The 24,772-nt window shown below is 40.0% G+C and overlaps 2 protein-coding genes across 36 annotated transcripts in view; both read right to left on the reverse strand.

The window, feature by feature from the left end:
- The window catches only part of sytl2a (synaptotagmin-like 2a), a 28,739-nt gene extending 21,382 nt beyond the window's left edge, over nucleotides 1-7,357 (reverse strand). The window contains exons 1-2 of the mRNA XM_085797058.1: nucleotides 7,219-7,357; nucleotides 4,034-4,188 (exon numbers count right to left, since the gene is read on the reverse strand). Coding sequence (XP_085653184.1) covers nucleotides 4,034-4,188; nucleotides 7,219-7,319 — 256 coding nt within the window. The 5' untranslated portion in view covers nucleotides 7,320-7,357. The remainder of the gene's footprint in view (nucleotides 1-4,033; nucleotides 4,189-7,218) is intronic.
- Nucleotides 7,358-21,440: 14,083 nt separating this feature from the next.
- The window catches only part of picalma (phosphatidylinositol binding clathrin assembly protein a), an 83,381-nt gene continuing 80,049 nt past the window's right edge, over nucleotides 21,441-24,772 (reverse strand). For 20 of the 35 annotated variants that reach the window (XM_085797095.1, XM_085797093.1, XM_085797094.1 and 17 more), the window contains one exon: nucleotides 21,441-23,426. In XM_085797095.1, coding sequence (XP_085653221.1) covers nucleotides 23,412-23,426 — 15 coding nt within the window. In that variant the 3' untranslated portion in view covers nucleotides 21,441-23,411. Of the gene's footprint in view, nucleotides 23,427-23,457; nucleotides 24,585-24,772 lie in introns of those variants that run through there. The other 15 variants (XM_085797088.1, XM_085797079.1, XM_085797069.1 and 12 more) reach the window with 1 other exon arrangement.

Genomic DNA, 24,772 nt, shown 5'->3' on the forward strand with positions numbered 1-24,772 from the left:
ACACACATGTTCAGGGACAGTCAGGACAGTCTGAGGACAGACAGCTCTGAGGTTGAAGTTTATATTAATGCACCATGACACTGTGGCAGGTCTCTGTACTAGGGATGTGAATCTTTGGGTGGCTCACGATTCGATTCGATTCCGACTTTTAGGGTCACGATTCGATTCAAAATCGATTTTCGATTCAACCGATTCTTGATTTTCTTTTTGCGATTTTTAGTTTGCTTTATTAACACCAGACCATGTGAAAAAGTTGAATGATGATGATGTCTACAGACTATTATATCAGAAGCCATATTTCCCCCCAAAAAAGATTTATTCAGCAGCAATATATTCGAACCATTTCAAAGTTAACTGCTACATGAAGCTGATTTTATAGGCTACTCTCTTTTCAAAAGCCTGGACTGAAGGATGTGAATATTTGGGTGTCTCTTCGATTCAAAATCAGTTCTCATGCACATGCACATGGACATGTAGCCTATCACCTGTAACAAAGAACACAAAAATTCAACAAATTTAAGACATTTTAAGGCCTAAAATTGAGATTTTCAAATTTTAGACTTTTTAAGACCCCGTGGATACCCTGTTATTTCATATAAAAGTTTAAGTGCATGCATATTTTATGATGCTGTGTATTTCAGGTGTAGGTTAATATACACACACCTCAGGAGGCCTGTCATTGATTGGTTAAAACAAGGTAATCAGTAGATGGGAATTAAAGTCAGATTTATGTGGCAAGGTGAAGAGGGCCCGGGCGGGGATTGAACCCACACCTCCCGGGTAAGAGTCATGCGCGCTTGGGGACATCCCTTTGGCCAAGTAGCCAGGGCACATGATCAATTGGAGGCATAGTGACAGGAACCTCAACTGTCACATCTCTCCCCCTCTTTTCACAAGCACGTCCTCGTGCTTCCGCGCAGGCTGCCACACATTAGGAATCCATGGACCCACCCCTAGTGCTACATGGATCCTGCCAACAACGCCAGAATGTGGCAAGGTGAAGAGGGCCCGGGCGGGGATTGAACCCACACCTCCCGGGTAAGAGTCATGCGCGCTTGCCAGTCACCCAAAGGGACATCTCCTTGGCCAAGTAGCCAGGGCGCATGATCAATTGGAGGCATAGTGACAGGAACCTCAACTGTCACATTTAGTCACGGATCACCTTCAAACTCTCCTTGTCATGATATTTGAATTAATTATACATCAACACCAGCATCTATACACACACACACACACACACACACACACACACACACACACACACACACACACACACACACACACACACACACACACACAATTCACTGTTTATATTCATCACCACACTTTTACACATCACCTATGTGGAATACCAAGGGTTACATTACTCTCTGAATACCAGTTATTACATCACATGATATAATGTACATACCATGTTGTTCTATTTATCTGTGTGCTGTATAAATAAATAATTAATTATGTGTTTAGTTTTTATAATGTGGGTCGACCTGGTTATTTTAAAAGTAGCTCGCAACAGGCCATAAAAGTGTGGGCACCTCTGTTTTTACATGGTTTTGCCTGTGTGGCTTCTTGTTTATCTAGTTTCATATCAGTCATGTTTTTTAAATTTTACGGTCCAACACCACTTATTAGGGGTGTGCCAAAAAATCGATTCACATAAGAATCGAAATTCTCATTTAATACGATTCAGAATCGATATACAGTAAAATGTCCCAAAAATCGATTTTAAAAAATAAAAAAATGAAACAAATCTGCTGGCTGTCGGCCTCCATTTCCTTAGAATTTAAAAGGCAGCATGTTTAACTGCTCTATTTTTTTTAGGCACTTTTAATTTTGTTACTTAAGCAATATGTGATATTGCTTTTATGCAACAGTTTCAACAATTCCATCTAAGCATGGATAAATGTTTAAAACTCAATAAATGTGAAAAAGACACTTTAGTCATTCTGTCTTGCAAAGCAGACTGGAGTAGATCATGAGGATCCTTTGCAAACCGACAGACTGAAGCAGAAATCATTAGGAATCAAATCGTTTTGAATCGAAAATCGATTTTGAATCGAATCGTAGCCCCAAAAATCAGAATTGAATCTAATCGTGAGATAGTAAAAGATTCCCACCTCTAACACTTATATGGGAAATTCATGTAATTAGTGCTTATTCTCTCAAATAGTGTGTGCAGGTGCTGGAGTCCTGCAGAGCCTGTGCTCATTCATGAGCGATGATTTAACGAGTCTTTGTGACCCCTCTCTCTCTCTCTCTCTCTCTCTGACCTGTGTGTTTATGTTGAGGATTACAGCCTCATGAGATGCAGCGACTTGAGAAGGAAGAGGTTTAAAAGACTTTGGCCTGTTTAGTTGGGTTCAACAGAACTGGGTGTTTAACATGACATAACTATCTCAGAGTGACTTTCTTTTTTTTTAAAGCTGCAGAAGCTCCTTTTGTTTCTTTTTTTTAAAATAGTGCATCAGTCCACCAGCTCACTGGGATTTGTCCCAGTAGTCATGATGGACGGTCCCACCATGGAGACACTTCAGCCTTATTTCCATTACGTCACTTTGAGCAGCAACAGCCAGGCTGATAGTCAGGTATTTACCAAGAATATGTGTCTTGTTTCTAGTCAAAATGTCATTTTTAGTCAAAACAAATCTCATTATACCTAAAATAAGACTCATCACATTAAAAAGTAGCTTGTTTTTAAGACATTTTTTACTTTTTTCAAACATATTTTCACTTGAAATAAGTAGAAAAATCTGACAGTGGAGCAAGTTTTTCTTTCTTATTACAAGCACAAAAAACTTTCTTTCACTGGCAGATTTTTCTACTTATTTCAAGTGAAAATTAGTTTGAAACAAGTGAAAATGATCTAAAAACAAGTGAATTTTTAGGTGACGAGTTTTGTTTTAAGAAATAAGACAAATATTCTTGGAAAGATTTTGAGTTTTTGCTGTGTAATGTTTCCAAAAGCAGCTAAAAACGATCATGTATAGTTAAAAAAGCTGCCTTTCAATACTTGAACTCATTGAAAGGATAGAGATGGGTGCTTTAATTCTGGTTGACAAGCCGAGGTAACTGATATGAAGCCGGCTGAAGCAGCAGCAGTTGGATCTCTGCCCTGGATCAGCTGATGTATCAGCTGAGGTCGTGTCCTGTCAGAAACGAGGCTGGGCACCAAACTGTGTCGGACTGTAACGTTCATGACACACCAGACGAGCAAACAGCTGGAAAGGTAGAAACTGACGACCTTGGTTTGAGCTGTCACATTATTATCTAAATAAAAAGCTTCATTAATATACTGTACTGTGTTTAAAGGGATAGTTCAACATTTTGGCAAATTGGCCCATTGCAATAATCCCTATAGTCACAGCAGTAGGTTTGTTACCTTTAATTGTCGGTGCAAGCTTTTTTTAGAACGGCGGAGCAGAGCCGTGAGCTGCTCAGAGCTACGCTACGGAGGCTTATGGGATTTCTTGGTTTCCCTCATCAAACTCATCAAATACACAATCCAACAACTCCACAACGCTCTGGTGGACAAGTTGTGACCTGCACATTCACCACGTTATGAGATAATAACACAATGTTACCAGACAGAGTTGTTGTAGAGGGAAATACAGAGACTGCTTGATGAAAAACTGTCCCTGAACTCAACGCGCATCAGCGGTTTTGCATGAATTTGCCTCTAAAACAACTCTGTGTGGTAACGTTGTGTTATTATCTCATAGTGTGGTGAATGTGCAGGTCACAACTTGTCCACCAGAGTGTTGTGGAGTTGTTGGATTGTGTATTTGATGAGTTTGATGAGGGAAACCAAGAAATCCCATTAGCCTCCGTAGCATAGCTCTGAGCAGCTCACGGCTCTGCTCCGCCGTTCTAAAAATAGCTTGCACCGACAATTAAAGGTAATGAACCTACTGCTATGACTATAGGGATTATGGCAATGGGCCAATTTGCCAAAATGTTGAACTATCCCTTTAATGCATCACTCTTATTTTAAAGATGGGAGATAGAGAAAGAAGGCAGGTTACAGCAGACTCACATATAGTTATAGGCTTGTGAGTGTGCTTCATGGAGGCTCTGATGATGTCGGAGCCATGGATACGGTCCTGATGACGAAGCTGCTTGGTCTCGTAGAACCACTCTCCGGTCAGGTACTTCAGCTTATCCCTGTCATTCGCCGACTTCTGGAGGTTCCTGTTCACACACGAGAGAGTGAAATGTCACAGTCACGACTCCACTATTAAATGGATAGTTCACCCAAAATTGAAATTTCACTCATTATCTCCTCCCCCTCATGTGGACTAAGGGCTGGGAGAAGTTTCAGAGTCCTCCGTGGCTTCTCTGAGTTACAGGGGGTCTCGGCGTAGCAGTGCATGTCCATATAACGGTTGCAAATGGATACCAACTGTCTTCGTAACAAAAAGACACACCAAAAAACATCCAAATACCTCCATGCTGCTCGTATGTAATGTCCGTCTTGTATTGAAGCCCCGACATGTGAAATTGTCCCGAAAGAAATTAAATATTATAATTAAATAAAAATAAGATTGCTACATACACAACCATACAAATGTGTGAGTTTTTTCTTCTTCTCAGTCTATCAGTAACAGGCTTGTAAACAGAACAGTGAAAATTAAAGTGGGACATTTCTATCTCTGAGGTTGTGACTAAAACTGAACTTGTGAACCTGAAGTGAACTTGTTGAATCGGATGTGACTGTATATGGGTGAGTCGTGCTCTTACTTTTTTTCGGGACAATTTTGCATTTCGGGGCTTCGATACAAGACGGACATTACATACGAGCAGCATGGAGGTATTTGGATGTTTTTTGGTGTGTCTTTTTGTTACGAAGACAGTTGGTATCCATTTGCAACCGTTATATGGACATGCACTGCTACGCCGAGACCCCCTGTAACTCAGAGAAGCCACGGAGGACTCTGAAACTTCTCCCAGCCCTTAGTCCACATGAGGGGGAGGAGATAATGGGTGAAATTTCAAGGTATCACTGCAAAAACTCAAAATCTTACCAAGAATATTTGTCTCATTTCTAGTCAAAATGTCATTTCTAGTCAAAACAAATCTCATTATACTTAAAATAAGACTCGTCACATATAAAAAGTAGCTTCTTTTTAGACACTTTTTACTTCTGTCAAGCAGATTTTTTACTTGAAATAAGTAGAAAAATCTGACAGTGGAGCAAGTTTTTCTTCCTTATTACAAGCACAAAAAACTTGCTTTCACTGGCAGATTTTTCTACTTATTTCAAGTGAAAATACGTTTGAAACAAGTGAAAATGATCTAAAAACAAGTACATTTTTAGGTGATGAGTCTTATTTAAGGCGAGACACCCCAGGTGAATAGGGTAAAAAATTTAACTAACAGCTATTGCCATGAAACTTTCTATGTTTATTACTTAGATTGAGACAATTATTTTTTGTATTACATGTTTTCTTAAATATTATGCTTACATATGGAAATTAGACATTATATAATTAAATATGCGTGAATTTGTGTACATTTCCAGACCCGAAATCTGAAGATTGGATAAAGCCACTTTCAAAATTCTTGTTTTATTTTGTTGACATATTAAAGTCAAAAGTTTTTACAGAGGGGATTTTGGATATCTCTTTTTATCACTTTGTAAATGAGAAAATACTGTCACCAGCCCTAAAAAAATCAAATTTCGCCCTGTTTTTAGGTATAAATTGTTGTATAAATGAGGCTGTGAATGATATATCAACAATCCCCTCTGTAAAAACCTTCAGAATATAGGCGGGAATACAACTGGAAGGTTTGGTGTCTGTAAGTGCTGCTGAACTGGAGATTTCGGGTCCAGAGTATAAGAAAAAGCTCATTTTGAGAAAACGGCCTTTAAAGATTCTATTGCAAAAATTCCACAAATTGGCTCTATGCACAGCTCTACTTCCTGAACTTAAGGCAGCTCCTTTATTTCCTGTATTACATTATTGGACAAACTGATTAATCCAGGTGTGTCTGACCAATGTGACTACTCAGACACACCTGGATTAATCAGTTTGTCAGTAAATAAAAGAGCTGCATTGAATTTAGAAAGCAGTGGAGCTGTGCATAGAGCCCATTGTTACTGGAAACAAGGGTGTCTGGCCACTGTGAATTTTAAGGTGTGTGGGCCAGTAGGTCAGAGAAAAAAAAAATAAAATAAAAAATAAAAATAAGAAACACTTTAGGTGTAGCCTAGTTGGGCTCACCTGTAATATGACAACCAATGTTTTCAGTTTCTCTCTGTCTGGCTAAAAATCATCTCTGGCCCATGTCAGTGTCACATCCGTTTCACCTCTGTCACTGAGAAGTAAACTACTGCACAACACGTGATTCTGAGGATCGATGCTCATTTTAAGCCCTGTACCAGCGCAGGGACATATTAAATCTCCGATCAGTTCAGTCAGACGTCTGATGTGTAAAAAAAAAAAAAAAAAGCCACCGCTGTGTATCGCGCTGGTCTCCGGCGGCAAACACTCGTTTTTTTACGGGTGACAGCTTCCGCGATGACGCACTTTGTAAAGGGATCTTATGGCTCGGTGAGTTTCTGTGCTGTGTCTTTTGTTGTCTAGCAAGTGAGAGTTGCTGTTTTATTTTACGTGAGGATTTAAATCGATTTCCTTTCCCCGTTTTTAAAAGTCCCTCCGTGCTGTGCAGAGCGCATCACGTGATGCTTCTAAACGAATCACGCTGTCGGAAAACGACACCAGCCAATGAGACCCTCCCTCGTACTTTTACGATTCGTCGCTGGTACAAAGGAAATGACCATTTTTGGAACCGACACATTAGTGCAGGAGAGAGAGAGGGAGAGATAGAGAGAGATAGAGAGAGAGCTTCACGGCGATACCTGATATGACAGGAGTCTGAACAGACGCGGCTCGCTCCGCGATAGAACGCTCAGTTCTGGTGAATTTAGGAGAAATCTACAGGCGACACCAGTCAAAGTGAAGTAAAATAAACACCCATAATGTGTATTTTAGACTATTTTTTTGTATTAGTCTGAAAGAAGACATGTTATGGAAGCAAAATAGCCCAAAATCTCAAAATTGATAAGTGCATGAAAAAACGATGTTTTTGCCTGCCGTGTCTCGCCTTAAAGTGGAAAGAGATTAGTTTTGACTAAAATTGAGACATTTTGACAAGAAATAAGACAAATATTCTCAGAAAGATTTTGAGTTTTGCAGTGTAAGATGGAGCTGAACTGACTGGACGCGCTGCTCCTCGGCCTGCTTCAGCTCAGCGTCTCTCTTCAACACGGCGCGGATGCTCTCCTGCTCCTCCTCCGTCAGGAAGCTCAGGTCGATCATGGTGACGGGTCTCGTGTGTTTCCTCCACTCGGCTGATGCTTCTTCTCCCACTAAAAAACTGAGTTTGTGTCTAGCAGCTGAACATGGTCACACCCTCATTCATTCAGTTCTTCTGGAAGCTCCTGCTGTAAAAAGGCCGGTGTTTGTTCTTCAAGTCCGCTCCAAATCAGCGCTTTACACAAACTGGGTAAATCTGAGCTTTGACCTCGTTATAAGCAACTCTCATTTTAATTAATTAAGAAGCCGCGCGACTCCTCGGTCCCTCCTCTGGTTTTCTGCAGCTGGTGTCAGTTGTTACTTGTTGCCATGTTTTGACTCCTGGATCAGTCTGAAAGAAAACAGCACAAACAGCACAAACTCAGAGGGAATACTACTATTTAATATCCAAATACAAACTTTTATTTCTCTTTTGGCAGTCGTATACGCATTAAGAACGGTAAGTGGGTTAGAAGATAATCAGTGGAGCTGGAGCCCTAGTTGGCAGCATGGAAACCAGCCTCGGTGCTAGGGACGAAGGTGAATTGCGTTGTAACATTGTTGTGCATTGTTTGCCAATGACATCAATGTTTTTACATTATTTTCAGTGAAAATGAAATGACAGAAAAAAAACTGAAAATGGATCTGCCAAAAAAAATATAAGGCCACTTCAAAAGGTAGATCCCAGCCAGTGCTATGCAGATGTTATCCAGCTGTATATCTCCTGCAAAACTTCACCATATATATAGATAGTTCAAAATTTTGGCAAATTGGCCCATTGCCATAATCCCTATAGTCATAGCAGTAGGTTCGTTACCTTTAATTGTCGGTGCAAGCTGTTTTTAGAACGGCGAAGCAGAGTCGTGAGCTGCTCAGAGCTACGCTACGGAGGCTCATGGGATTTCTTGGTTTCCCTCATCATCAAACTCATCAAATACACAATCCAACAACTCCACAACGCTCTGGTGGACAAGTTGTGACCTGCACATTCACCACGCTATGAGATAATAACACAACGTTACCACACAGAGTTGTTTTAGAGGGAAATACAGAGACTGCTTGATGAAAAACTGTCCCTGAAGGCAACGCGCATCAGCGGTTTTGAATGAATTTAGTTCAGTTCAGTTCAGTTCAGTTCAATTTTATTTATATAGCACGTTTAAAAACAACCATTGTTGACCAAAGTGCTGTACAAGTCATATCAGACACATTATATCAAACACATTCAGCACAAATAGACAGTTCCACAGTATACATAGTAAACATAGTTTCCTATATTAACCCACACTGAAGGCCAGCCAGAAAAAGTAGGTCTTGAGCAAAGACTTGAATTGCTCAACATGTTCAGCAGATTTTATGTGTCTAGGAAGCCTGTTCCAGAGCCTGGGTGCTGCCACCGCAAAAGCTCCGTCACCTCTAGTTTTGCATCTTGTTCTTGGGACCCCCAGGAGAAGCGTATTTGCTGATCTTGTTTCTCTGGGTGCAACTTGAAAACTTAAAAGGTCACATAAATAGGATGGGGCTAAGCCATTTAAGATCTTAAAAACAAACAATAAAATCTTAAAATCAACCTCTAAAACAACTCCAGCTTGCGACTCTGTTCCACCGTTCTAAAAATAGCTTGCACCGACAAATAAAGGTAACGAACCTACTGCTATGACTATAGGGATTATGGCAATAGGCCAATTTGCCAAAATGTTGAACTATCCCTTTAACCAATTGCCAATTTTCTTTTTTCTTTTTCTTTTCTCTGACTCTGTTCAGGCATTCATATCATCCCATCTCAACTAATGCAACTCTCTTGTGTCCTGCCTGTAGAAATCTTCACTGGACCAGTTACAAGTGGTCAAAGCTGCAGCTGCAGGAGCTCAGAGAGTCCAGATGACACCTTCCTCATCAGACCAGGGACTTGCTGATTGTCCCTCTGTCCAGACCTAAAACTAAGATCTCTGTGGAAACTCTGTGGAAATGTTCAAAATGCAGCTCAACACTGCAAAAACTCTAAATCTTTCCAAGAATATTTGTCTTCTTTCTTTTCAAAATCTCTAATTTCTAGTCAAAACTATTTTTTGTCCCACTTAAAATAAGACTCATCACCTAAAAATTAACTTGTTTTTAGATCATTTTCACTTGTTTCAAACACATTTTCACTTGAAATAAGTAGAAAAATCTGCCAGCGAAAGCAAGTTTTTTGTGCTTGTAATAAGGAAGAAAAACTTGCTCCACTATCAGATTTTTCTACTTATTTCAAGTGAAAATATGCTTGAAAGAAATAAAAAAGAGTGTCTAAAAACAAGCTGCTTTTTAATGTGATGAGACTTATTTTAAGTATAAAGAGATTTGTTTTGACTAGAAATGACATTTTGACTAGAAATAAGACAAATATTCTTGGTAAGATATTAGAGTTTTTGCAGTGAAGACCCTTCCAACTTGTCTGTGTTTTACTTTGTTTCACACTGTCATTTGGCCTTTTACTGTATTTCATATGTTTCCATCTGTGTTTTATGCTTTGGTCTGTGTTGAAGCACTTTGTGACTCCTTTGTGTAAGGTTTTATATATAAAATGATGCTACTTCCTTGTCAGTCATTCTTTCTAAGGAGTGCACAATGAAACACAAATCCAACACTCACACACAGCTTGATAAAACATGAGCGTTCATCTGCCTTGACATGTAGCCTGATACACTCCCACGGTGAAAAAGAAACTTCTTCCTCCTTCTGAAAGCTGCTACCTCTGCTGACGCCACAGACCAGACGAGGGAGTAAAAAAATGTTGACAGACATCAGTGACACACATCTGTCTTTAGTTTTAAGTGAGAATACAATTTCAACATTTCACTTTTCTTTTTGTTTGTTTTCCTCTACCACAGATTTGTCTTTTCCTTTAAGAGATGACAAAATCTTTATGAGGAATGCCGGCAAGTTCTAACAATGTTCACGTCCGCCCTCATCAAAGACGACTGTGGGAATAAACTGCAAATTTCACTTACAACTATAGTTTAAGGTTCATGTTGTGTTAAAATGACCATATTTAGCTTTATTTGCTAAATACTAAGGAGAATATGGTAGTAAGTAATGTTATTATGAGTTTGCTTTAGAAAGTTGTGTTTGCACTGCGGTTAGCTCATGTAATCATTCATGATCCAAGTTAAGTATACGGTGTAATTGCCTTATAATCTAAAAAACAAAACAAAACCCAGGACTACCTTAAAACTGAGCTCACTGAGTAAAAACAAAGCCCTTGATTTCTGTAGACAGAAGAATGCTGCACATCCAGTTTCTCTGAAAGGGTAGGAAGGTAAATTTATATCTATATATATTTCCTTGTTGTGGCAGCTGTAAATATTTCCTCATCTGTGTAACACCTTAGATATTCAACATTTAACAAGCATTTGAAAATACATCTTATAGTTAAAAGTGTGCTTTTTTTCTTCTTTAAGTCACTGTTGACATCAAACTAACTTCACATCTCTCTATGAACTCCTGCTTTCTGTCCAGATCAAAGTAATTCAGTCATTTAATCCTTTAATTTAATAGAAACAGCTGAGTTTAATAGACAATCCAGTACAAAGCCTAGTACATGAAATAACATGCCATAGATGTGTCACTGTCTGGACAAAAGAGTCAAGAGTTTTAGTTCCTACAACAGCAGAACAACTGTTCTTTATAAGTTATTATTATACAACTGTCCGAGAGAGAAAACACCAAACATAAAGTCCGAGTCCGGTCCTACAAAGCTGCTGAACTACACGGATTTAGAAAAATACCTGTTTCTCTCTCTTTGCTCCACTTTTACTTTCCCACTGCTCTGACATGACTGAACCTTAACTCTCTGAGTGAGAACTGCGTCGTTACAACATTCAGACCGAAGAGAGAAGAGACCAACTCTCATCTGCAGAAAGAAACATTAATATTCTCTGGGTGTAAACCAGTAAAACATTAAAACAGTGAACTGACCTCCCGCTGCGGCTCCTCGCTGAGTAACGACCTGCAGTAACTCCAGCTGAGCTCTGTCTCTGCTTCACTCTGCAGGAGGAGGAGGAGCTGCACAGCGGCCAGCAGGGGGCGGCACCGAGCAGCAGCAGCAGCAGGGGACACAGGTTCGAGCTCCTTCCTGCCCCCCGGGGCACATGTGACGTCTCCTGGTGGCTGCATGGCAGGGGCGCTGAAAAGAGGAGAAGGAAAAATATGCATTTCCAATTACACCTAAAGAATTTGCCATAATATTTGACGCTATACCTGCAAGATAGATAGTAGACCACAGCTAAATGTACAATTTGAGGCAAATTTAATGTTAGATGGTATACATTTAACAGATGAAAAATGCACCAATAGACATTTAAAGGGATAGTTCACCCAAAATTCAAATTTCACTCATTATTTACTCCCCCTCCGTGGCTTCTCTGAGTTACAGCGGGGCTCCGTGCAGCACTGCATGTCCATATGACGGTTGAGAACAGAGCTCACTTTTCTTTGTCCAAAAAGACACACCAAAAAACATCCAAATACCTCCATAGTTCTCGTCTGTAATGTCCCTCTTGTATTGAAGCCCCAACATGAGAAATTGTTCCGAAAAAAAATTAAATAAGTCTATGTTTTAAGCTTGTTTGTAGCGGAAGCTCCCAGTGCTGCTCCGCCGGAATCTGAGCCGTGAACTGGGTGGCGAGACTTGCACTGACACTGGCAAAGCAGTGAACCGAGACACTGGGATCTTCCGCTATACAAACAAGCTTAAAACATAGACTTATTTAATTTTTTTCGGAACAATTTCTCATGTTGGGGCTTCAAAACAAGAGGGACATTACAGACGAGCAGCATGGAGGTATTTGGATGTTTTTTGGTGTGTCTTTTTGGACGAAGAAAAGTGAGCACCATTCACAACCGTCATATGGACATGCACTGCTATGCCGAGACCCCCCGTAACTCAGAGAAGCCACGGAGGACTCTGAAACTTCTCCCAGCCCTTAGTCCACATGAGGTTGAGTAGATAATGAGTGAAATTTCAATTTTGAGTGAACTATCCTTTTAACTTTAGGCTACTAGGGCACACAGAGTGTTCAGTGCTTCACCTACCAACTTCAAGCACCTGTCACGTTGTCCTTTTCACAAGTGATAGTAAAAAGTTGTATTTAAAAAACAGTATCACATTTTATTTTGCTGGCCTCAGGTGGGCCCAGTAAGATTTCTTTTCATGCTGTGTTTCCTTGTTGCCCATAAAGTTGGAATGATTCTGATTTCAGGCACACTTCTTTTCCTTTCTTTTTCAGCTACACATCAGTAATCACATTTGACCAGGTGCAATGATTACATACTGAGTTACCAGTTTTGAGAGGATATACACTTTATCTCTCAAGAACAAATCACATTGTCACAATCATTTCATGAGAAGAGGTTAAGAATATATTTTATTCCAACTTTATGGGCAAAATTGAGTTAGAATAAAGTCATGATCAAATAAAAATAAAATAAATATCAAGTAAAGTTTATCTGTTCATCTGGAGAAGGAAGGTAACACCAGTGACAGAACAACAGTGACAATCTCCATGAAAAATGCAAATGTGGAGGCAACAGAACATTAAACCACAGGCTGTCAATCACCGTGCGGGTGCACTCTGTAAATTACGTCAATTTATCCATTTGTATTCATTCATTGCATTTACATTTGCCATTTTCTTAAAATAATAAGGTCATATCAGCGACTTAACAAGTCAAAGCTTCACATGAAATCATGAGATGAATAAGAAAAAAATCAGATAAGTGGAGATAAGGAGACAGTGGATTTCCCTGCATGTTCCCTTCTTCATGGATCTTCTTTTTAAATTCAAGATAACAGTTGTGATACGCAGCAACACCAGCTACATGACTCAAGGGCACCATTATTTGTAGACCTACTACTAATTTCACATAATTGATGCACTTACTGTATAGTTTGAATGGTTTTATAATAGTTTTTGACCTCAAAATCCAGAAATTGTGTGGAAACAAGTTAGGAAAAGGTCTCTGCAGGTTTCACCAGCTCAAATTTAAGACTTTTTAAGACCTTTTTAAGACTATTTTGGATGAAATTTAAGACCTATCATAACAAATGAAAAACGTACAAAAGAAATGCGGAGTCACAAAATTAGAAATTGATTGCAATAAGTTGCGTGTTAGGCTTGTTTGTAGTTTAAATACATTCAATAAAGCACAATGAAGTGTCGCAGGAGCATTTTATTGAGCATTTGCAGTAGCGAGGGCTCTACTATAACATTTTTCCCAAGGAGCACGCCTAAAGTAAACTATTTGGGGGCAACAAAAAGAAATTGGGGAGCGAAATTAAAAATGTTTATGTAACACATTATTAATGTGTTACATAAATTAATTTTAATCCACTGGCAACCAACAGGCAGATGGCTTTAAGCCTTGAATAATGTTAAGGGTCAAACGTGACCCATTTTTACATTGGAGAACAGTAAAAACACCAACACTTCACCTCTGGCCTGAAATGTGATGACTTCTAATGTGACCCAGAATAGACAAACATGGAAATATTTCAACTTCTTTAACCAACAGACACGAGCCACAACCTGTTCTGTATTATGACCAACACAATATTTGACACATGAAGTAAATACATTGGCCTTTGGTCACCCCTATATATTATGGTATTAAACTACATCTTTTTATTTAACTAGGCTAGTTAAATCACAGCAGCATACTGATGTGTTGAACTTACAGGCTTGTTACTAAGTATGTATTAATTATCATGATAATCAGCCTGATGTATATACACTGCAAAAACTCAAATATCTTACCAAGAATATTTGTCTTATTTCTAGTCAAAATGTCTCATTTCTAGTCAAAACTAAACTGTTTCCACTTAAAATAAGATTCATCACCTAAAAATGAACTTGTTTTTAGATCATTTTCACTTGTTTCAAACACATTTTCAATTGAAATAAGTAGAAAAATCTGCCAGTGAAAGCAAGTTTTTTGTGCTTGTAATAAGAAAGAAAAACTTGCTCCACTATCAGATTTTTCTACTTATTTCAAGTGAAAATCTGCTTGAAAGATGTAAAAAGTGTCTAAAAACAAGCTACTTTTTAATGTGATGAGTCTTATTTTGAGTATAATGAGATTTGTTTTGACTAGAAATGACATTTTGACTAAAAATAAGACAAATATTCTTGGTAAGATTTTGAGTTTTTGGAGTGCAGAGAAACAAACCATCTCTCTCGCTTTCCTCCATCAGCTGCAGCCTTGGACCACAAGATGGAGGCAGAGCTCCACCTGGAGGATCAGACCAGAGACCAGAGACCAGACCGGTCCTCTGGTCTCTGCAGGCGTCAGGATGCTGCTGCTGCCTGACGGAGAGAGAGAGAGAGAGAGGAGGAGGAGGAAGAACACGACACGACTCACCCATATACAGTCACATCCGATTCAACAAGTTCACACGTTCTAGTCACAACCTCAGAGATAGAAATGTCCCACTTTCATTCTCACTGTTCTGTTTACAAGCCTGTTATTGATAGACTGAGAAGAAAAAAAAACTCACACATTTGTATGGTTGTGTAGCTACTGTAGCAATCTTATTTTTATTTATTTATAATATTTAAAGCAGAAGTAAGCGATCCGGTGGTTTTGGCTAACTTCCTGTCAGCAGATGGAGTTAGCAGTCCCCGCCCTCGTCCCTACTAGTAGGAGCCCCAGGAGGGGTTCACGTGCACCCCCCTTATTTTTTTTTTCTAGTCTGGATTTTTTGCATCCTTGGAACCTCTAAAATAGAGATTTGGGTGATCCCCGGAACAAAACCTGTCCAAAATGTGTTTTTTGCAATGTTTTAGTACCCCTGTGGAATTGTTGCCAGGAATGCCAGTCAGACTGTCTTTCAAAGACTGTAGCACGCTCAAATTTCGAGCGAGCCCAAAGATAGAGATATCAATGTATTCGGGACAACCTCAGGTTTCCAGTGTGACCAAGTTTGTTAAGCTACCTTGTCAGAAAGGGAGCTAAAAACCTAATGATTTAAAGTCAGATGAAAATTTTGTGAGGGAAAAACAGCCATCTACATGTTTTCAAATGGTCCCTTGACCTGTCACCTAGATGTATGTGAATGGAAATGGGTTATATAGGTACCTACAGGCCTCCCCTATCCAGACATACCTAATTTGTGTGAATCTAATGCAGTTTTGGGGGAGAACCATGCAGTAATTTGCATGCAGTAGCCTACAAATATGTCATTTCCGCCTATATACAAAATGGTGTATTTGACTATTTCTGCACACTGGGGGTTCATAAACAGTCACAAAATTGCATGAATTGGGTATGACTGGATAGCTGAGATGCTTGTGCATCCAATCAGCCTATTCAATTGTGATTTTAGTCCATAAAGTAGTGTATTGGCACAAATGGTGCTTATTGCTTATCATGAGCAATAATTCAATCACTCTTTGAAATGAACATTAGAGGATTTATTCACGTGTGCTAAACAGTAATTTCACCAAATGTAGCCATTTAGTAACTATGTATGAAATGCAATAACTTATGGTCATAGGAGCAAGAAATATTGCAAACATTAACTACTGTAGGAACCAGGGACAAGTCCCCTATAGAATTCCTCTAGATGAAGCTTGATTTCAGTAGTTCTCTTCATCATCATAAATTTTTGCTTCAATGGTCTCATCTTGCTCTTCTTCCTCTTCTTCACTATCTGCCTCCTGTGTGAGTATGTCAACCAGAGATGGAGGCATTATGGGTCTAGCAGTCCACACTACTCCACAGTACTCCATCTTCATTCTTCTCTCATCCCTGGTGAAAATCATTTTGTAATATTATATGTTCTTGTTATACATAAAAAAGCAAACACAGTTAACAATATAATATTATTTACCAGATGTAGGTCATTTAGGCTGCTCAGAGATGGGCGTAGCTGCCTGTTTGTAACCTGCCACTCCAAAAGAAAGTTAATGCAGTGCATGTGAAGATGATACACAAGATGGTCAGAGAGGATGAGTCCCTCTCAGCTAAGTCTGAAGTGGACCTTAGACACCTCCCACCATCACAATGCTGTCGCCATCCACCACAGTGCTGTCTCTCCACCCACATTGATCGCTGCAACCATAGAGTTGCAGGTTACAAGCGGGCAGCTACCTTGGACTGCTGGACCGATAATGCCTCCATCTCTGGTTGACATATTCACACAGGAGGCAGGTAGCGAAGAAGAGGAAGAACAACAAGATGAGACCATTGAAGCAGAGACTTTTGATGATAAAGAGGAATACTAAAATCAAGCTTCCTCTGCAAGAGGAATTATGTATGGGACATGTCCCTGGTTCCTACAGTAGTTTATGTTTGCAATTTTTCTTCCTCCTATACCATTAGTTATTGCATTTCATACATGAGCTCTTGAGGATATTATTGTGTTAAGTTACTGTGTGTTTAGAGTAATGACTGTTCAGGGGAAGGAACTGTTCATGATTTGTCCTGGACCTGATGGACCTGTACCTGCTCCCAGAGGGCAGCATGCTGAACAGGTGATGGTTTGGATGGGAGTGATCACTGAGAATTGCTGTAGCTCTGGAGAGGCAACAGAGCTAGCAATATAGTCCAGGGAGGGAGGTGGACAGCTGATCACTTCTTCTGCAGACCTTATCACTCTCTGCAGTCTCTTCCTGTCAGTCACAGTGCAGCCAGCATACCATACAGATGGCATGGCATACACCAGCAAACTCTCAATTGAGATGAGAAGGTCTTCCTGCAGTTTGTTCCATCTCAAGACCCTCGGAGGGGGAGACGTTGCTGGACTTTCTGGACGAGGACAGTTATGTCAGCTGACCACGATAGATCCTCTGAGATATGGATCCCTACAAACTTAAAGGTGGAAACCCTTTCCGCAAGGTCAGGAGGGGGGGGTCAGTCTTGTGCCTCCAAAAGTCAGGATGGAAGAGCTCTTGTCACCAACTTTAACAGACTGTGGATGGTTAGAAAGAAAATTCTTAATCCAAGCACAGGTGGTAGGAGGGAGGTTTAGTGTGACCAGCTTGTCTGGTATGATGGTATTGAATGCCGAGCTGTAGTCGAAAAGCATCTTAACTTTCCCTGAAAATTGAGTAAGTGTGGAGGATGCCACCCTATTCCAGCTGAGATGAAGATGTGCTTTCGTGGTTGCCATGCTAGTGGAGTAAAGGTTAAAGGCCTGGAAGTGGAGATGAACTGGGTCCTTTCTGCCGTCAATTATCAAGGGAAATGTCAACTCCCTGCCCATCAAGAGTGATGAGCCGGAGATACTGGACTCAGAAAGTATTGTTTCAAAATCATAACAATTGTGTACATCCCACCAACGGCTGCTGCTCAAGTTCAATGCAAAGTTTTCCATGCAGTCGTTGCTAGGATACAGGCCAAACATCCTGAGGCACTGACCTCAATGACGTTTCCCTGATGGACTCACTGGGGGATGTGGTGGAGAGATGCACACTGAAGATGGAGGAGGCCATTCTGAATAACTTGGATCATCCTCTTCATGACACCTTGATGGACCAGGAACGCAGTGGTGGTGGACGGCTCCTCTGTCTTCACTGCAGGACGAAGAAAGCCATCAGGCTGAAGGTAGCTACAAAGAGTCTTCTCTTCTGCAAATTGTCAGAAGACTCTTCTGCGAATGGTCGATCACAGACAAATTAATTTGTAAAGTAATTTGTATTCGTATTTGTAACAGAAGTCCAAGGATGTTCCAGGTAGCGGCCTCGGTGGACCTGCTTGTCTTGTTGGCAAACTGATGGGAAGCGGTCCTTGATGTGCCTTAGGACCAGCCTCTCAAAGCACTTAGTGACCACGGGTGTTAGGGTGATGGGTCTGAAGTCAATGAGGCCGCTGATGGTGGTGGATTTGGGAACAGGGATTATGGTGGCTGATTTCAGGCAGTGAGGGACAGTGGCTTATGTCAGTGAGAGGTTGAATATTTTTGTAAATACAGTAGACAGCTGATCAGCACACACTTAAAATACTTTGCCAGGAACTCCGTCAGGATCAGCAGCTGTCTTCTGATTCACTGACTTAAACACACTTGTGAACCTGATGTTCTTTGAGGGAGAGTGTGTCCGTGGATATGCTCAGAGGAAACTATGGGCAGCGGTGTGTGGGAGGCTGGAATGCTTTGGGTTTCTCAAAGCGGGTAAAGAAGTGGTTTAGCTCCTCTGTTAAAATGACCTTACAGACCCAGCCATGTTGCCCTGATAATATGTGTTTTAGGCCTTCCCACACTTGCCTGGGGTTGTTGTTTAACATGTAATCCCAACTTGTTCTTATCGGCTTTATTGCTCAAGACAAGCAATAAGCACCATTTGTGCCAATACACTACTTAATGGACTAAAATCACAATTGAATAGGCTGATTGGATGCACAAGCATCTCAGCTATCCAGTCATACCCAATTCACGCAATTCTGTGACTGTTTATGAACCCCCAGTGTGCAGAAATAGTCAAATACACCATTTTGTATATAGGCGAAAATGACATATTTGTAGGCTACTGCATGCAAATTACTGCATGGTTCTCCCCCAGAACTGCATTAGATTCACACAAATTAGGTATGTCTGGATAGGGGAGGCCTGTGGGTACCCATATAACCCATTTCCATTCACATACATCTAGGTGACAGGTCAAGGGACCATTTGAAAACATGTAGATAGCTGTCTTTCCCACACAAAATTTTCATCTGACTTTAAATCATTAGGTTTTTAGCTCCCTTTCTGACAAGGTAGCTTAACAAACTTGGTCACACTGGAAACCTGAGGTTGTCACGAATACATTGATATCTCTATCTTTGGGCTCGCTCGAAATTTGAGCGTGCTACAGTCTTTGAAAGACAGTCTGACTGGCATTCCTGGCAACAATTCTACAGGTATCATAGGGGTACTAAAACATTGCAAAAAACACATTTTGGACAGGTTTTGTTCCGGGGGTCACCCAAATCTCTATTTTAGAGGTTCCAAGGATGCAAAAAATCCAGACTAGAAAAAAAAATAAGGGGGGTGCACGTGAACCCCTCCTGGGGCTCCTACTATACGTCACCACATTCACGCGCATCCCTTGGCTGCACACACAGAGAGGACTGCCCCTTTACGCCGTTCTCTCTCCTCATTGGATAAAGGTTGTAGGATACAAGGAAAGTTTTCTCCTCGGCTTACAGCAGAGCAGAGTGACTGACAGACCTGTGTTTCAGACCAAACACTCTATAGAAGTGATTGCTGTCGGAAGATACAACTATTTAAGACTTATATTAACACAAATGTTCCACTTTACTTCTGCTTTAATTTTATATCCTAAATAAATTTGCAGGAAGCGGTTCAAACGAATGGAGCCAAGCTCGGTTTTTGGAGGAGATGGAGAAGTCAAATCAGGTTAACTATCGCTGAAGATCACAGTGAAAAGGAACAGAGAGGCTTTTATCAACTTGCCAATTAATTCCATCATGAAAGTCGGTGTCTCACACAAACAAACACACACATGCATCTTTCTACTGCTGAATCCAGACGAACGGGAAGTGGCAGCAGCAGCAGCAGCAGCAGCAGCAGCACAAAGACTCGTCTTATTGCTCATGCTGAGGCTTTGCCAAGCAGGATGTACCTTTTATATCAAGATCCCTCTCTCTGTCTGTCTGTGTGTGTGTGTGTGTTGCACATGGATGAGCTGCTGCACCTGTGGCTCCAGCAGCAGAAAGATGCAGTGTGGGACTCTGGCTTCTCTGTACGAGCCAATAACGACTCCCCCCTTGGATTCATCCGTCAATCAATCGATCAGCTTTCACAAATTCAGCTCCAGTCCTGTTTAATGTTATTTATTTATAGTGGGGAAAGAAAAAAAAAAGTATTTGATCCCCTGCTGATTTATGCCCTTATTTCACATTAATCAAATGGAAATTAATCTAAAACCTTTATATGGTTATATTATTTCTGGATTTTTTTTTTTGATATTCTGTCTCTCTCTGTTAAAATAAACTTATCACAAAAACTACAGGCTGTCCCAGTTCTTTGTGGGGGAGCAAATGTACTTATTTCCCGCACCGTATGTGGGATTTGCTCTGTGGGATTCCTCTACTGACATGCAGTTGAATTAAATATGTATGCATGACTTCATATTTTCAGTTATAGACCAAATCCAGTCCTATAATAAAACATGAATATAGCCAGTGTTGAGATACTTACCATCCGATCTGATGGAGCCGCCTTGGAGAATCTGTCAGGGCTGAAGAATGGAGTGAACTGCTGAAATCCAGGTGTGGAGTGAGAAAACTGGAAGCTGTAACTTCTGCTGAAGGGACATCAACAAACTACTGGATTCACAGGTATAGAAAATGAAGAGATTTCAATTGATTTTCAACACATTTCCAATTTTTTTTAACTTTATTTTACTCGGCTGCTACTGGAGCCTGTGGGTATCCTATCCCGTTCTCTTACACAGAAATGTATGATACTATAATAACTTATCTGACCTTATCAATAACAACACTTTACAATAAGGGTCTCTTAATTAACGTTAGTTAGTACATTATTAAGCATTAATTAACTGTTTACAGATATATTAACAATCATTATGCCTATAGTAGCCTATTAGTAAGCAGTTAATTAATGTTTACTACTCAAAGTTAGTGAATAAATTAAGTAATAATAAAAGTTGAATAATGCGATTCAACAATTTCTTTGCTTCAGCAATAGCGTTCAGCTGCTTTCAGCATCCACACGCATTTTCTGCAGGAAATGCTATCTTTTTCTAGTTAATGTTTACTACTCAAAGTTAGTTAATAAATTATTAAGTAATAATAAAAGTTGAATAACGTGATTCAACAATTTCTTCAGCTCATTCAGCATTGCTTCAGCAATAGCGTTCAGCTGCTTTCAGCATTCACACGCATTTTCTGCAGGAAATGCTTTCTTTCTCTAGTTAATGTTTACTACTCAAAGTTAGATAATAAATTATTAAGTAATAATTAAAGTTGAATAGTTATCATTATGTAGGCATTACTCAGAATTAATTAACACATTAGTTTATATATTAATGCTTAATAATGTATTAACTAACATTAATTAAGGGACCCTTATTGTAAAGTGTTACCCAGACTTTTTTTTTTTTTTTTGGTGCTTTTGATAAATAATTAAATCCGGGGCGTAGAAAGTGTGGAAGCTTGCACTTTATTGGAAAAACAAAAACAAAAATATAGTCTGCAGGGACGATGCAACAAATATGCTCAGTAAATGGATTTAAGAGCCACTTTCATGTTCAGGCCATTTTTCGTTTTTCCTCCATCCACCTATACCCACCCGCTCCAGTGATCGGCAGGAAGGAACCAGTTCTATATACACAAAGCACCGATCAACAGCGCTCTCTACTCTCCTGCAGTGACCTCACACCCCCACCCGACCCCCCGTAACCGGACTTGAACCTACACACCACGGCCCACGTTGTCCTAAACACAACCACCACACCGGTGCTCGTCTATGGAAACATGATCCAAGCATGAAAGGAAGGAACCCTGCTGCACATTCAGGTTGGTGAAGGGGCCGAGGAGCTTCGTTTGTTAAATGTAAGAATAAATGGCGTGCCCAAAGCATCAAAAGCATAAATGCAACTGCAAAAACTCAAAATCTTACCAAGAATATTTGTCTTATTTCTAGTCAAAATGTAATTTCTAATGTCAAATCAAATGTCATTCTACTTAAAATAAGACTCATCACTTAAAAAGTAGCTTGTTTTTAGACACTTTTTAACTTATTTCAAGTCTATTTTCATTTGAAAAGTAGAAAAATCTGATAGTGGAGCAAGTTTTTCTTCTTTATTACAAGCACAAAAAACTTGCTTTCACTGGCAGATTTTTCTACTTTCAAGTGAAAATTTGTTTGAAACAAGTGAAAATGATCTAAAAAACAAGTTCATTTTTAGGTTATTTTAAGTGGAAAGAGATTTAGTTTTGACTAGAAATTGGACATTTTGACAAGAAATAAGACAAAAATTCTTGGAAAGATTTTGAGTTTTTGCAGTGTGGCGATTTCCTTTTCAATGCAACTGCTGCCTTGATCATAAAATGTAGTGATTTTGATTTTTGCTGATGTGAAAAATGTTTTTCTCGCCAAATTCGTAGAAACCGACCCCCACAGATTTGACGGTATAAATGAATTATTACATTGATACACATCCTCTTCGGCGCGGCCCCCTCCCCCTCAGAGCCGCCGATAACTGTACAAGGCATCATGCGAGTACAGAGAATATTTAGTGCCACAGCAGCAAAACATGTCTCTTTAAACTTTATATTAACTTCTTTTTTAAAAAAAAAAAAAAAGAAAGAAAAGAAAAGAAAAAAAATCATCTCAATCACTCAAAATCCAATTCTACAATCAATCATACCTATGTATAAACCTGAAGACCTTCCGCTTGAAGGAAGTCAGTGACTAGTAACATTTACATTTTGCTTAATAATGTCATCCTCTCTATAGGTAATCATAAATAAATACAAACAATACACAAGGAATGTCTACTCCAAACAATACAGAAAGATGAAAGAAAACAAAAAAAGAAAAAAAAGTGTGGTATAAACAGTAGTTTGCAATTCTTGTCCTAATTGGAGGATGATTGATTTTAGAAGGTAAATATATGATGATTGCTAATTGAAAGGAGGCGACTCTCCCAGCCTGACCTGGAGAAAGAGGAACGAAAACAAAGACAACTCAAACAGTGTGTACATGTGGGACCCAACTTTTTTCTTTTTCTTTTTTTTTTTTTACTCCTCCTTGTACATAAACAGTCAAACATGTCAAAAATCTCTCCCTTTGGGTGTTGTGTTTTTCTCTTAGTCCAGAATACAGTGAGGCTGAGCTCTGTCCATGTGATTCTTCGTCGTCTTCTCCTCCGTCTAAGACTCAGACATGACTACTGTAGATGGGCACAATGTCTTTACTGTGATGCTTCTCCGAGCTCCAAGTCACCGAGATTTTTTTATTTATTTTTTTTATTTCAAAAAGTCGTATTTGGGCCTTTTTCATTCTCCGAGAGAGGTGAGTTCATTAGGAGCAAACTTGCAGGTTTGCTCAGATAGTTGACGTTGCTGTGAATCGTATTCAGATGGGAAACGCTCCCCCCACTCTTCAGGTTACATGAACTGCATCTGAAAATATATCAAAGAAAACAGTGTTAACTTTTGTTTTTTGGAAACATTGGAAATCATTGCAGACCTAGGAATAAAAAGACCAGCATCCAACACTTCTAATGCATCCTACAGGACAGCAAGACCAAATACAGATGGAGCAGGAAGCTTGTGTTGCAAAAATAGGAGCTGAAGTCCGATTCACATGTATTTGTTATTGTATCAACTCTTTGGGTTTAATTTGTCTGTGATCTCATCTGATGAATCAAATCGATAAATGCACTTTTGTTTCAGACCTTCATATTTTGTGCAAATCGAGCTTCAGTCTCCTCCTGCAGAGCAATGAAACTAAAACTAAATCAATCCTCATTCAACAGGAGACAAGATGATGAGTGTCCACAGTGTGCGCAAAAGCAGCCGGGTTGCAGAAGTCAGTGTGCCGTGGGATCCCAGAGCAAAGTGTTGTTGTGTTGTGACTGGCTCAAATGCACCACTGAGAAAACCCCTTGTTTTTAATGATAACAGAAGCGTCCTTCTGCCCGTGCTTGTGGCTCTGCAGGTAGGTACGAGTCAACATCCTGGGCAACGTCCAAAAGCAGTGACGTGATGGTTGACGACGTGACTGAGAGAGAAATTCATGTGCTTGGATGCTGCCAGTTTAAGGATTAGAGATGCAGGGAGAGGAAGGAAGGAAGGAGCAGTCAATCCTTCCACTGCTGCTGGAGCATGGCAGATTTGAAATGGGATAAACTGGGACTGCAGACAAGAGACTGGTGAAGACACAGAGGTGCACGGTGCATGGAGGGAACATCTGCCTTCTCCTAAAACATGATGCATGCAGCTCACTCATGTGCACACAGAGATAAGACTGGGATGGTACAAAACTTGACTTTTTTTTTTTCAATGTCCCACTGATGAGACAGTATGTACAGATGACCAGAACTCATTATTGACATTCTTACATACAGCACTTTTAACAGCCAGTTCTGTTGAAACAAAGGAGCCAGAGACAAACATGCACTTTTGTTGCCACCAGAGTTGCAAATAATGAGCAGACAGGAGACGAGCTGTACCTAAAAAGATGCTCTATAAAAAATTCTGCAGATAGAGTTGTGCAAAAGGGTCCTTCCCTGGCACTCTGAGGGGGCTGAGACTGGAGGGACTAGAAGTCGTGGGTGACTTGAGTCACAGAGGAGGAGGAGGGAGGGAGGAAGGGATGAAAGCATAGAACAGGAGAGAAAGGAAGAGCAAAAACGATAAGACAGGAGCTCTGAGAGAAAAGATACGCTACAGGTGTGATCGGGAAGTTATGCCTGTCTATTATTATGTCTCTGTTACAAAAGAGCATCAAGGCCACGTATGGGGGA

Source organism: Trachurus japonicus, chromosome 14, assembly GCF_045865225.1.
Source record: "Trachurus japonicus isolate A0001 chromosome 14, Traja_1.0".
In the NCBI taxonomy this organism is placed as follows: Eukaryota; Metazoa; Chordata; class Actinopteri; order Carangiformes; family Carangidae; genus Trachurus; species Trachurus japonicus.